Source organism: Salmo trutta, chromosome 22 (assembly GCF_901001165.1).
Source record: "Salmo trutta chromosome 22, fSalTru1.1, whole genome shotgun sequence".
NCBI classification, from domain to species: Eukaryota; Metazoa; Chordata; class Actinopteri; order Salmoniformes; family Salmonidae; genus Salmo; species Salmo trutta.
The window spans coordinates 27,444,034-27,458,550 of record NC_042978.1 but is presented as its reverse complement, the minus strand read 5'-3'; the positions used below and the strand labels follow the sequence as shown (position 1 = coordinate 27,458,550).

Below are 14,517 nucleotides of genomic sequence, written 5' to 3'. Positions count from 1 at the left end.
TAACTTTGAGCAACAAAAACACATTGGACCCAGTGAAATTAGTTTCGGGTAAACACTACGGATAAACGAGAGCAACCAGGAGAACTCACTCTTTATTTTACACATGAATTACGCACGACAGATAAAGCAATAAAATGGTTCAGCTACCATGACAAAACTAGCCCACGCACAGATCATGTAACCCCGAGGTTTGTGTGAATTTGAAAAGGGTGGTACCCAAGCGTGCCCGTTTTCACGACGTAAACAGCTCCCAACAAGAGAACTATGAGGTGATCCCCGCGCTTAAAAAAACGGAGGCGAAGACACGATATTTATGCGTTGTTTTGCTTTGCGGAACAGACACCTATGTAAAGTACTTCGAATCAGTTCAACCTTAGTGCTCACATTTCAGGGACATTACCTTTGATTGAAAAAAGTTGTAAAAGTAATATTTTGAATTAATATATATATTTTGTAAATGTATAATGTAGGCTAAAACGTGTGTATGCCTAATTGTGATCAATTGTATATACATTAGGCCTATACTTCCCACTGGGCATAGACTTCAGTTCAGCGTCTAGTTTTACATTTGGTTGAGTTGTCACCTAACCTAAATTCAACGTGAAATCAACAAAACATTTCACCATGTCATTGTCTTTAGGTTAAAAGTTGGTTGAAAAAAAGACAACATTTCCTTATATTGATGACTTTTTTCAAATCCAATCAGTTTTCCACACTGATTCAACCTCACCACGTCGATGTTTTTGTTGTTGTTGAAATGAGGTGGAAATGACGTTGATTCTGCCATTTTTTGCACAGTGGATTGTCTATGGCTATAGCACTTCAAAGTAGTCCTAAAGGTGCTTTTGAAATCCAGGTTTTTCATTCATAAAGTGATGTCAGTTTGAGTCCGTGTCTGTGATAGGTCCGTTGCTGGTTCTGCCTGGTCTCTGGTGGTTTTTTTACTTGTTGGGGCTGTGGTGTCCAGGGGGAGGAGTGGGCCGGTTCTCGGAGTGCTCCTAGGGAAGCGCATAGACAGAAGTTCGCATCAGTTTGTCTTCCAATTCAGTCGGTCCAATCTCAATAGCAGCCACACGGCAGGGACGGACGCGCTGCCAGAACTCAGGATACCCAGACAAGGTTCAATCCTCCAGAACTGCCAACACGCACCACAGCTGTAGTCCGATTATCACCACACCAGAACTGACTCGAGGAATCTATCGAACACTGAAAGGACACATTTATTGTATTTTTTGTTTGATTTAGTTTTTTATTGTGTTGGTCTCAGAAGTGTTGAGCTGGTTGAGAGAACGTTCCAACTTGTTTTTATCATCCCTAAATCTGCAAGGTAAGACGGAGGCTCATTCACAAAATATTGTATATTTAGGCTATCCATATGATCACTGCTTTATATACATATTCCATGAAGGGAATTTATGATAAACCACATCGATAAAAAAACTGTTCTATAAAGCAATAAGCTTGCGCTTTTGTAGCCTATTAAGTCTAAATGGTTTGTGGAGCGCTTTTTGGAGAGACCGTTCCATAAAAAAGAAAAACAGAGAGGGACTCTCCGAATAAAGAACGCTTGCCTTTGAAACGTCTGCCAGATAGAGGGGAAGGGGTTTTGTGGTTTACAACTCCGGGAAGTTAAGGATTTCAAAACACATTTCAATCAAGCCTGGGCTCGCATGCTCTTTTAATTTGGTTCCCTTCGTTTGGCTGTATTTCACAAGGCACGATGAATGTCGCGTGAAAAGGATGAACCTTTGAGGGAGTTGAAAAGGACACGCGGAAGGCAGTGTCCGCGCACTCGGGGCTCTGAGTCTGAGGAGCCCTGCTTTGTGCCCATAACGGAGTTCCCATGAGCACCCTCTAAACCCGCCAGACCCAATTCATCAATATGCGTTCTCGCCCCCTTCTATAGTACGTGGCATACGTTCTCTTCACTGGCCCTTTTTTTATAGTGGTGCTGCGGATGAACATGACACAAATGTTGGGAAAATGTTAGACTGGCCTGGGGCGTCAGTTTTACAATAGGAGAGTTTTCGTTTTACCAATGAGCAAGCCCATGCACCTGCAAGTAGCCTACCGCTATCCTGCTCTGATTCCTCACCCACACACCCTCTCACATTTGGGGAGCCTACACAAATTCCCTCTTAAAATCAGGACAAAGTGCTATTGAAATGTATGAAAAGTAGTAAACATAATTTTTTGTTGCATTTTTACAAAGTTACTTACTAATTTGTCTCTCGCGATGTTTTTAGACAGGCTACTATCTTATTGTAGATAATAACATGTATTTGAGTTGAAAAATATATATATTATTGATAAAAAGTGTTATTCGTTTAAAAAATATATTTGGAGCCTATATAAAATATAGGCAATATATACTGTGAATTTGAATAACTGTATTTAGAAGCAGAGAGAAGCCACACTGCCTCCCGTACTTTCTCAGGAGAATGAATCATGAACAAAAGTATGAAAATGGGAAGGTCTGTGTTGCATACCGTAACTAAACCGTGATTTGCATATGAAAACTCCGGGCTGAAAGAATTCCGCCAGTGTTGCTACAGCCATTTATGCGTCCGGAGAAGTGACGGGCTGCAGTGTATATACAGTCTCCTCATTGCCTTTGCTTTGTGCGGACCGCTGGAGTGGGATGTCACGTCCAGAGTCGTTGCTGGAAGATTAAGGCCATAGCGACAGGTTTTTATTCCCTTCCTTAAATTATTCATCATATCCACACCCCCTCCCAGTGTCCAGGACATTCACTCTGCAAAGCCCTCATTATGCCTCCTCAGATGGACACAAGCAGAGACAGTGCCATCAGACTGGTGGCCGTCTCTCTCCTGAAGAAGGGGTCTGTGTTCTCTGTCCAGCGGATACGTGATTCACTCATTTTCCATGATGCTGGTCTGTGCCCTTATCGTTGATATGCTGATTGGCAGAGAGTGGACGATTTCTTTCCCATTGTGCTTTTTTTGGGCTAATCTTGTGTGATCTGCCCTTCATTCACAATGACAGCAATGAATTGCACATCAGTCAGAGCTGCACCCTTAATTTGAATGGCTCATTTGTAGCGCAGTAATATAAACTGGCCCTGCGACCTGACATGCTCCACCATGCATCATTCCAGGATGCAGTGCTAACTGCAGGCCTCACTCAGAAATGGACCATAAAACAGAGAGACAGAGAGCGAAAGGCAAGGATGGAAAATACAGTAGGCTCCCCTTTCTGAACATGCTCTTTTGCCAGGAGCAGCAGCATAGTCTTTGTGGGCTGATGATGATGTAGATGGTTTAAAGACAGAATGTGAGTGATAATGTCGATTTATACACACTCTGGGTGAGAGGAATTTGACGGTTTAGAAGACACATGCAAATAAACTCACATTCTGCGCAGACAAAAGTTCTGCTCCTGGACAGAGGCCCTAAACCACAGTCTCTACCAATTCATTAATGAGCTGTTTGGCTCTCCTAGAGCACCAGACCTGCTCTGGGTTTGGCTGTCCATCAGCATGGGCCCAGGTTATGTGTGATTGGTTCCATCTCAGGCCCTGAGCCCTCAGCCCTGCCTGCCTGTATGTATCCCCAATGCCCCGGTTGGCCCTGAAGTGACAGCACATCAGTGATGGAGTCTGCTACTGAAGACCTACTGACCATAAATCTGCCTTCAGAGAGGTTTTAAAAAAACACAAAGCGGCTCCAGGTCCTGTGAGCCCTGCCAGGCGTCTCTTTGGGAGGAATCCCAAATGTCTCTTTATTTGTGTTGAAATTAGTGTCTTTTTCCCTCCCGTCCTGCTAATGAGCTCCATGTGGGAGCAGGCAGGAGGTTCACCCGTCCTGACAGAGAGACATGGAGCTGGGTCCGGGAGGCTGGAGGGACGATGGAGCTGCAGGACTGGGGTTGGGGCTGGGGCTGAGGCTGGGGCTGGGGTTGGGGCTGGGGTTGGGGTTGGGGCTGGGGCTGGGGCTGAGGCTGGGGTTGGTGCTGGGGTTGGGGCTGGGGCTGGGGATGGGGTTGGGGCTGGGGTTGGGGTTGGGGCTGGGGCTGAGGCTGGGGTTGGTGCTGGGGTTGGGGCTGGGGCTGGGGCTGGGGTTGGGGTTGGGGCTGGGGTTGGGGTTGGGGCTGGGGCTGAGGCTGGGGCTGGGGTTGGGGTTGGGGCTGGGGCTGAGGCTGAGGCTGCAGAAGGAGGGAGGCAGGGCGACCCAAAGAACACATTGGAGGGATGGAGAGATGGAGGGGGGATGTGGCAGTGTAAGGGGTGCCTAGTATACACACTTGCAGGCGCGCATGGCCGTACAGACACAGGCAGGCAAGCACACAGACATGCACACGCACAATCTTCCTTTACATACACATGCTTATACATTCATATGTGAGCACATTCATATACACATGCACGCAGAGGTCCTCACACACACTCCACATGGTTCTTTTATGTTGGACAGTTGGAGGGTAGGACTACTGTAGTGCCCTGTGAATGACAGGTGTAAGCTGCTCTGTTGTGCATACATGTTCGCTGTCACTCAGAAATGGCTCTATACACAGATTATATGTGCTAGTCATCAGTGTGTGCTGGCTTCACATTGACTGACTGCTGGAATCCCAGCTCAATCACGCACACTGACTCACCAACTGGTATCAAACAGCACACACACCAATGACCACAACAAACACCTACACCCTACAACCAAACTGACCATTCACGGGATGACTTCTTCAACATCTCAGCTGTTTGATGTATGGATTGATTGAGTATATGGTTGATTGATTAGTTGATGAGATTATTCTTCACTTTGCTTTAATCTTAGTTGATGCATTTATATGAACTAGATGATTTGGTGCTATTCCAACAACTATCCACCTGGGAGGTGATAGTATAGTTAGTCTATTGTGTTAATATTGTTATCTGGCTGAATTGTCATTCAGTAGTTCTGTTAAAGGCATGATAAAGGCACAGAGTGAACACTGCATGGTTCATGTTGTTGTTGCCATATAGGAATTCAGGTGGAACTAACTGTCATTGTAAAGTCATATAATGTAGGTGGTTATTACATAGTTATTACTACAGGTTATACAGTTAAATTGTGACAGACATACTTATATTTCTATCATTAATTATGCTTTCTGCATAAGCTGTTCAGTATTATTCACTATGAAGAAAAACAATGCACAATACAGTATTTGAGTACATTGAGACATCAAGTTGTTTATGATGAAGTGATGTTATTATGTGGCTCAGTTGCTAGGCTTGTGGGTTCGATTCCCACGGGGGACCAGTACGAAAAAGTATGAAATGTATGCACTCACTACTGTAAGTTGCTCTGGATAAGAGCGTCTACTAAAATGGAAAAGTCATGAATAGACTATTTCAGTTTTCACATAGAAATAAGTTGCATTTGCAAAGTATTTGAAGAAACTGGAAAACATATACCAAGCAAGTATTTTTATATTCAACAAGTATGATCAGATTAACTGTTTTGTACATTATCAGACTCAAGTTACAAATGCTGGTAAACACTCATATAGGCTTACATTTAGTCAAATTTTATTCACAAAAGTAGTGTATTGTATTAGCGGACAGATATAGACGTCTTCAGCGCGGGCAATATTTGGTTTTTCTCCCCACTTGGCAAAAGAATCGCAGCACCCCCACCCCCAAACTACTTTCCGCGGCTATGCACAACTTCACATTTATTATGCATGAGGCTTTTTTCTTTAATGACCAAAAGGGTTTCAAGTTTTGAACAAAGTTCCAGTCAGAGTGAAACTGAAAAATAAATGAATATATAAATAAATAAAAAACGGCAGCAAAACAAAGTTGACACGATTGTGGCCGGCTCTGCCTTCAAATTATCCTCCCCCAAATTACGATCATACATTATCCCTCACTCTAATTAAACATTAGGCTTTATTTGTTCCAGATGCAGCTTTTTTGAAGTTTTATTTTGGTAAAGAGAGCTAACTCCATGGCCTGAGCAGTCTCATGCATTCACAACCATTCCAGATTCCAGCCTGTCTGTGCTGCTCCACACAACCACATGGCCCAGACATTAGCACAGTCAAATCCAACTATATTAATGTGAAGGTGTCATCTTTCAGTGATGGCTCATACATGGGATCTGAGTCTGGATGGAGGAACGTAGCATTTAGTGGTAACACTTCTCAGACTTGGGATACTGCAGCACTTTGACCAACTCTAACCAAAGCCATTGGTTTGAATCAGTATTACCACACGCGGTGGGCAAGTTGCTTACATTGGAAACAGCACATCAAGTGCATGTTGGGTTATGCTAAATATGTTGGCACGGAAATCTGATGGACGATACCACACTAACCATTGAGAGAGCACATATCCCATATCGGATTACATCAGTCTGATAGTGTCATTGCGTGGGCTTAGTGCAGCAGGGACTGGGAGAGTCTTCTGGGAGCCTCTGTTCTGTGTATTGGGGTTCCTGTAGAGCTCTGTACATACCACCTCAGCGCTGTCTTGAGTATTAATAGACATTTCTTTGTTCCGCCCAACACGCTTCTGAAATGGAATGAGACAAGCTGAGGAGCTAAGGATCTCCTCTCTGTGAGTCAAACCTCAAAGTACCACTTAGAAGGCTTTCCTCCGCCTCTCTGAAGTCTGACAGGATGATGGGAGGCTCAGCTCAGGCACGAGGGGAGATGGATACACCGACATGAGCTGTCGAGGGCTTTTCTCTGTATTGTGTTTTAAAAGGAAGATAATGTAGTAATGAAGCCATGTTTGTAGCATGGAAGACCAGCTTTGGGTTCTCTGGTTTGACTTATGTCTCTCCAGAGGGAGGGAGGAGAGGAAGGAGAGAATGTCTGTTTGACAAGGACAGAAAGAGGGTGGGATAGAGATTACTGTACATGTGTGTGCGAGAGAAGAAAAAAAAGATGAGCTATATTTGTGGGGAAAAAATACATGGAGAGCTAGGGTGGAAGAGAAAGACAGAGAGAGAAAAGGAGGACAAGGAAGAGAGAGAGAGGGAAGAGGGGTCATTAAAAGGACACACTCTCACTTGCAGTAAATGGCAGTAAAGTATCTGGCTAATCTGCCATCATTACCCTGATTAAATCAGCCGGGATTTGGCTTTCCCATCAGCTGCAATCAATGTGGTCAAATCAATAGACAGAGGATATCTCTGTGTTCCTGAGCCTCAGTAAGCTGCATAGACCCGTGTACTGAGCCACATCCCATAGCTGTTAGAGATATCTACTGAACAGTACACTGTAGCTACCAGTGCCAATCTTTCCTCCTCTTCTATCCCCTTAAATGTAGTTTCTTTGACCTTGGGGAACCATTCTCACACTAGCCACTGTCTTTATCTTCTCCCTCTTTCTTGTCCAAAGTGTCTTCTCTCTTTTTGTCTGCCTTCCACTCTCTTTTTGCAAGAGATGGGGCATCTATCTCTCCATCTCTGTCTCTCACTTTCCTCTCTTTGGCAGCGTGTTACTGGTTTCCCTTCCATTCTGTGACTTAACAGGCAAAATTGGAAACACATTTTCAAGTTCTTTTTCCACGTATTGATTGAAAGATTTCCAATATTCACTACACTCTTAAAAAAAGGTGCCATCTAGAACCTAAAAGGGTTATTCGGCTGTCCCCATAGGAGAACCCTTTAAAGAACCCTTTTTGGTTCCAGGTGGAACCCTTTTCAGTTCCATGTAGAACCCTTTACAAAAGAGTTCTACCTGAAATCAAAAAGGGTTCTGCTATGGGGACAGCCGAAGAACCCTTTTGGAACCCTTTTTTCTAAGAGGGTACTTTGGCGTTTCTAACTGTTCTGACATTCCTGCATTACTATTTTGTGTGTTACAGGAGGATGAGGCTGTGCTTGGGACCTCAGGGCTGGCCTCTGGGCCTGGCTCTGGTGCTGGGGGTTGTAGTTGGCCAGAAGCTGCCCACGCGAGATGAGGGCCTGTTCCAGATGCAGATCAGAGACAAGACCCTGTTTCATGATTCCTCCGTCATCCCAGACGGCGCCGAGATCAGTGGATACTTGTTCAGGGACACACCTAAAAGGTAACGATTCCAGGTCTATAGCAATATGCAAGATGACGTTTATTGCCATAAGTTTTGTCCTGGAGGCAGAACTGAGCGATTTCCCTGTAGATAGGCCAGCTACAAAGTCAAAATTGGCTTTGTAAAAATTCAACAAAGCTTTTTGGTCTTCATTTAAGGTTATGGTTAGGCATTAGGGTTAGCAGTGTGGTTAAAGTTAGGGTTAAGGTTAGGGTTAGGTTTAAAATCAGATTGTATGACTTTGTGGCTGTGCTAGCTGGTGACCTCCAGAACAAGATTCATGACAAAAAACACTAACCTACTATAAATACAGCCATCACTATCAACAACCATTACCAACATGTAGGTCTACTGCTCCAAACATGTACATGTACTGTATGTCTTATCTTACCAAATACATGAGACCAGGTTGTGTTTGATCGAAAAAACAAACAGCGCTGTAGCCTTCCCATACTAAATAGCACTGTAGGCTCTGTATGATGACTTACTGTAAGTGGATGCATTGGGAATATGGAATACATTGTAATGGATACCAGGATGAGGAAATGCATTATAGATGAGAAAGAGATGTTCATGTAATTGAGATAATGTCTGCTAAAAGAGACTCAGGTCATTAGCACTCGGAGACAACCATAAAGTGACCATAGATGATTTCAGTAGTTAAACATGTAGTTAACCCTATCATTTACCTGGGCACTACTTCTTGTTCATGCAGGTACTACTTTGTGGTGGAGGAGGACAACACCCCGCTGTCTGTGACGGTGACACCATGTGATGCTCCTCTGGATTGGAAGCTCACCCTGCAGGAGCTGCCTGATGAGGCCAGCGGAGAGGGATCAGGTAAACACCAATTAGACTATATATACAAAAGTATGTGAACACCCCTTAAAATTAGTGGATTCGGCTATTTCAGCCACACCTGTTGTTGACTGGTGTATAAAATTGAGCACACAGCCATGCAATCTTCATTGATGAACATTGGCAGTAGACTTTCAACATGGCACCGGCATAGGATGCCACCTTTCCAAGTCAGTTCTTCAAATTTCTGCCATGCTAGAGCTGCCCCGGTCAACTGTAAGTGCTGTTATTGTGCAGTGGAAAAGTATAGGAGCAAAAACTGCTCAGCCGCGAAGTGGTAGGCCGCACAAGCTCACAGAATGGGACCGCCGAGTGCTGAAGCGCATAGTGCGTAAAAATCGTCTGTCCTCAGTTGCAACACTCACTACTTAGTTCCAAACTGCCTCTGGAAGCAACGTCAGCACAATAACTGTTTGTCGGGAGCTTCATGAAATGGGTTTCCATGGCTGAGCAGCCGCACACAAGACTAAGATCACCTTGTGCAATGCCAAGCGTCGGCTAGAGTGGTGTAAAGCTCACTGCCATTGGACTCTGGAGCAGTGGAAACTCGTTCTCTGGAGTGATGAATCATGCTTCACCATCTGGCAGTCCTGATGGACGAATCTGGGTTTGGTGGATGCCAGGAGAACGCTACCTGCCCGAATGCACAGTGCCAACTGTAAAGTTTGGTGGAGGAGGAATAATGGTCTGGGGCTGGTTTTCATGGTTCGGGCTTGGCCCCGTAGTTCCAGTGAAGGGAAATCTTAACGCTACAGCATACATTGACATTCTAGACGATTCTATGCTTCCAACTTTGTAGCAACAGTTTGGGAAAGGGCCTTTCCTGTTTCAGCATGACAATGCCCCCGTGCACAAAGCGAGGTCCATACAGAAGTGGTTTGTCGAGATCGGTGTGGAAGAACTTGACTGGCCTGCACAGAGCCATGACCTCTATCCCATCGAACACCTCTAACCCATCAGTGCCCGACCTCACTAATGCTTTTGTGGCTGAATGGAAACAAGTCCCTGCAGCAATGTTCCAACATATAGTGGAAAGCCTTCCCAGAAGAGTGGAGGCTGTTAAAGCAGCATAGGGGGGACCAACTCCATATTAATGCCCATGATTTTGGAATGAGATGTTCAACGAGCAGGTGTCCACATACCTTTGGTAATGTAGTGTATATGGGAATTCACATAGATATGATTTATGGAACTATTAGCTAATGTAAATGGGACTATTACAATGTAATTAAGTTGTAAAACGTGCAATATATGATTAAGGTACAACAAATACATAAACAATCATTTCAGAAGTATATCAGGATCAACAATAACTAACATTAACATTTGATTGATGTGGTTTTGAATAAAATTGGAAAGACACTACATTTTGTTGTGTTTGGGCAGCGTTGGTGGTCTGCTTTTTTGGTGTGGTTGTGGTATGGTTATTAACTAACACAGTGTATGAACTGACCACACTTGATGTCTGGATTGACCACACCTGATTTCTGTAGTCTGTGAAAAGAGCACAGAGCTCTGAGTAGAACAGACTGCCCTTGGCTGATTGGTTGGCTGGTTGGCTCATTGGCTGGTTGGCTGGTTGGTTGGCTGGCAGACAAATACAGTGTATAAGTAAAGAGTTTAGAATGTGATTAAGCCTTCTACATTAATCCCCCATAAACATCTTTAGATAGCTAGGTACAATAATCCCCTTGTCCACTACTAACATATACTCCTTTTGCCCTTCAAATTGAATACTCCCCCCCCCCCCCCTCTCTCTCTCTCTCTGTCTCTCTCTCTCTCTCTCTGTCTCTCTCCTCTCATTCACACACATTCAGACTCTCTCTCTCTCTCTCTCCCTCCCCTGTCATTCACACGCACTCGGACTCTCTCTCTCTCTCTCTCTCCCTCCCCTCTCATTCACACACACTCGGACTCTCACTCTCTCTCTCTCTCTCTCTCTCATTCACACACACTCAGACTCTCGCTCTCTCTCTCTCTCTCTCTCTCTCTCTCTCTCTCTCTCTCTCTCTCTCTTTCTCCCTCCCCTCTCATTCACACACACTCGGACTCTCTCTCTCCATCTGGACAGTGTTTTTGAAACACAAAAATGTGATCAACTCCCTCAAGCCCAGTCCCATTAGAGCACAGACATGGACTGCAGCGGTGGTTTTAGAGTGTACATATGTGAGGGTGTGAAAGTACATGTGTACACGTGTATGACTATATGCATGCACATGTGTCTCTGCCAATTAATACATGGGCTTTTTGCCTGATACTAACTACTTTTTTGATGTTCACTGTCCTAATATATTACAGAATAGAGACTAAATACTGCAAAACAGTAATGTGCTACATGTGCTACACATGGCATCTTAACATAGACCAAGGAACCATTCACATATAGGTAGAAGGCGATGTGTGTGCACAAGTTTCCAGTGAACACTGTAAATATACAAATGCACAACTTCTCTATCTATTCATCTGTTTACTCCTCTGTTTGCTGAATGTCTCAGGCTCAGATTGGATCTTTTAGCATTTCTTTAGAACACCGTTGAGCCCACTCTCTGGATGACAAAGATAATATTATGGTTCTAAGCACAACTGAAATAAGGCCTGGGCCTCTTTGTAGCACAACGTCCCAGGAAGGGCCAAGTGAATATTGGCCTGTGATCTTTTGGGATGTTTAGAGATGTTTAGAGTGAAAGCATGGTTGCTGGTTTGTGAAGGGCTAATTGTCTGCCTCGGAGAGAGCTTCACCATGACTTCACTAGGATCAACACTTTAAATGGGTAATTATTTGCCACCTATGGAAATGATTTTACTTCAGGGCCAAACATAAAAAACTAAAACATTAGGGGATGTTAGAAAAACATATCTCAGGAGAGGATGTGGTTGCTGTGATATGAAAATAAGTAATGTTAAGTCTTCCTGTGTCTCTGTGTGCTTTCCAGGTAAGCCGGAGCCCCTGGACCAGCAGAAGCAGCAGCAGGTGACAGTGGATGAGGGCACAGAGCTCTTCTCCTACAAGGGGAATGATGTGGAGTCTTATGTGGCTACCAGCTCTCCCTCCGGCCTCTACCAACTGGAGATGCTCTCCACAGAGAAGGACAGCAACTTCAAGGTGTACGCCACCACCACCCCAGAGTCTGACCAGCCCTACCCCGAGCTGCCCTACGATCCCCGGGTGGACGTCACCGCCCTGGGCCGGACCACTGTCACTCTGGCCTGGAAGCCCACCCCCACGGGCGTTCTGATGGGCCAGCCCGTCCAGTACTGTGTGGTCATCAACAAGGAGCACAACTTCAAAAGTCTGTGTGCTGCCGAGGCTAAGATCAGCGCTGACGATGCTTTCATGGCCGTTCCAAAGCCAGGCCGGGACTTCAGCCCCTTTGACTTTGCCCACTTTGGCTTTGTCCGCTCAGACAAGGACTTTAACAAGGACCGAGGTCTCACCAGCAACAAGATCTCCCGCTCCTACACAGCCAAGCCCAAGGCCTCGGACATACAAAAAGTCTGCATCGGCAACAAGAACATCTTCACCGTGTCGGACCTGAAGCCGGACACTCAGTACTACTTTGACGTATTCGCTGTGAACTCTGCCACCAACACCAGCACTGCCTATGTGGGCACGTTCGCCCGCACTAAGGAGGAGGCTCGGCAGAAAACAGTGGAGCTGAAGGATGGCAAGGTGTCTGATGTCTTCATTAAGAGGAAGGGCAGTAAGTTCCTACGCTTCGCCCCGGTCTCCTCTCATCAGAGTGTGACTCTGTTCGTGCACGCCTGTCTGGACTCTGTCCAGGTGCAGGTGAGGCGTGAGGGCAAGTTGCTGCTCTCCCAGAATGTGGAAGGGGTACGACAGTTCCAGCTGCGAGGGAAGCCTAAGGCCAAGTACCTGATCCGTCTGCGAGGCAGCAGGAAGGGAGCGTCCACCCTGAAGGTGCTGGCCACCACAAAGCCCAGCAGCAAGCAGCCCTTCCCCTCGCTTCCCGAGGACACGCGCATCAAGGCTTTTGACAAGCTGCGTACCTGCTCCACTGCCACTGTGGCCTGGCTGGGAACGCAGGACCGCAACAAGTACTGTGTCTACAAAAAAGAGGTGGCCGAGAGCTATGGCGAGGAGCAGCGGCGGCGTGAGCAGAACCAGTGTGCCGGGCCCGAGACACGGAGGAAGTCAGAGAAGGTCCTCTGCAAGTACTTCCACAGCCCCAACCTGCAGAAGGCCGTTACCACGGAAACCATCACAGGGCTGGAGCCGGGCAAGACCTACCTGCTGGACGTTTATGTTGTGGGCCACAGCGGTCACTCAGTCAAATACCAGAGCAAACTGGTGAAAACAAGGAAATACTGTTAAAAGACTGCATAGAATAAATCTATTATAAATATATATATTAAAAAAGTTTTATTTAACTCTAAGTGATATTCTACTAAGGAGTGAATACAGACTGACTACTCACACAGCTGATGGGCCTGTGGCAGAGACTGAACTGTTTGTAGAGAGAGATATCAACCTGTATATTTATGTTTACATTTCATTGTTGGCACGTTTTTGGGCGATCCATAGCGAGGTGCTCTGTCGCCTTGGCTTGGGGACCTAGCATCTCGTTGCCAACAGGGAGACCTCCAAGCGTCAGAAAAGAGACTGTTTCATCTTGTGTGTTTCTTTGTTGCTGCATGACTCTTGCGTTTGTCAAAATGGTTTGTTCCTTCAGTTTCAATTCACGTTGACCTGCAGAGATACAATAGCTACCGGCCTTGTATAGTTCTCTCAGTGCATTATTCACATTTAGGATAGTTTTAAATTATTTTATACTTCTTTGCCTCTTTTGGTTTGATTGTTTGATTTATTGGTGATGATGACTATTACATTTATGAAGAAATAATTCAAAATATATGAGGAAATTGTCGTTGTGGAGACATTCCCTTGTGCATCTCAGCCAGGGTGCGCTCTAGAGCCCGTCTGTAAATGTGTTCTGTGCTGGAGGTCTGTGTTATCACTGTGTTTGTCACATGTACAGATTTGTCCTGCCAATATTCATGTACATAAACAGTAAATATAGAACAAGTAATCCCTGTGTCACCCTGGGTGTCATGTTCTTCTGTGGGCTAGTTAACGTCACATAGATAGACGCAGGGTGTCAGACAGCAGTGTATCAGCAGAAAGGAGGGTATATAGTGTTTATAGATTTTACATTAGTCCTGCGGTATGTCCTTGTAAGCATAACATGATCATTGACATAAACGATTACTGACATGTAAGAACATTTTAGTATGGACATAATGCATCAGATTAATGGGACTGACGGAGTGAATTATTTGGAGGAACGTATTTGAATGATGGTAAATGTTGTTATATTGCCAGTGTCAAAAGTTATCTAAGGTACAGGTGTAGGATCGTAATTTGATCAATCTGTTGCCGGAGAACTTTCCTGCAAAGCAGTGTATTTGAAGTTTAAAATGGCTTCTGTAGTTTGTAATTTCCACTTAGAAATTTCAGACTTGATTTTCCATTACAATTTTTTTTATCAGCCCCTACAAAAATGTCCATTAATTATAATCCACATAATAATTTTGTATTTATTTTATTTCACCTTTATTTAACCAGGTAGGCCAGTTGAGAACAAGTTCTCATTTACAACTGCGACCTGGCCATG

General features: G+C 44.9%; 1 protein-coding gene across 1 annotated transcript; it reads left to right on the top strand.

Annotated features, from left to right (window-relative positions):
• The first annotated feature begins 704 nt into the window (after window positions 1-704).
• On the top strand, window positions 705-13,932 carry ndnf (neuron-derived neurotrophic factor). The gene is made up of 4 exons (XM_029707500.1): window positions 705-1,327; window positions 7,823-8,026; window positions 8,742-8,866; window positions 11,818-13,932. The coding sequence occupies exons 2-4, from the start codon at window positions 7,827-7,829 to the stop codon at window positions 13,215-13,217; spliced, it is 1,725 nt and encodes a 574-aa protein (XP_029563360.1). The 5' UTR covers window positions 705-1,327; window positions 7,823-7,826; the 3' UTR covers window positions 13,218-13,932.
• Window positions 13,933-14,517: the final 585 nt, after the last annotated feature.

Coding starts and splice junctions, on each gene's coding strand:
- ndnf (XM_029707500.1), top strand. CDS start 7,827: ATGAGGCTGTGCTTGGGACCTCAGGGCTGGCCTCTGGGCCTGGCTCTG. Junction 8,027..8,741: donor TTCAGGGACACACCTAAAAG/GTAACGATTCCA, acceptor TTGTTCATGCAG/GTACTACTTTGTGGTGGAGG. Junction 8,867..11,817: donor GGCCAGCGGAGAGGGATCAG/GTAAACACCAAT, acceptor TGTGCTTTCCAG/GTAAGCCGGAGCCCCTGGAC.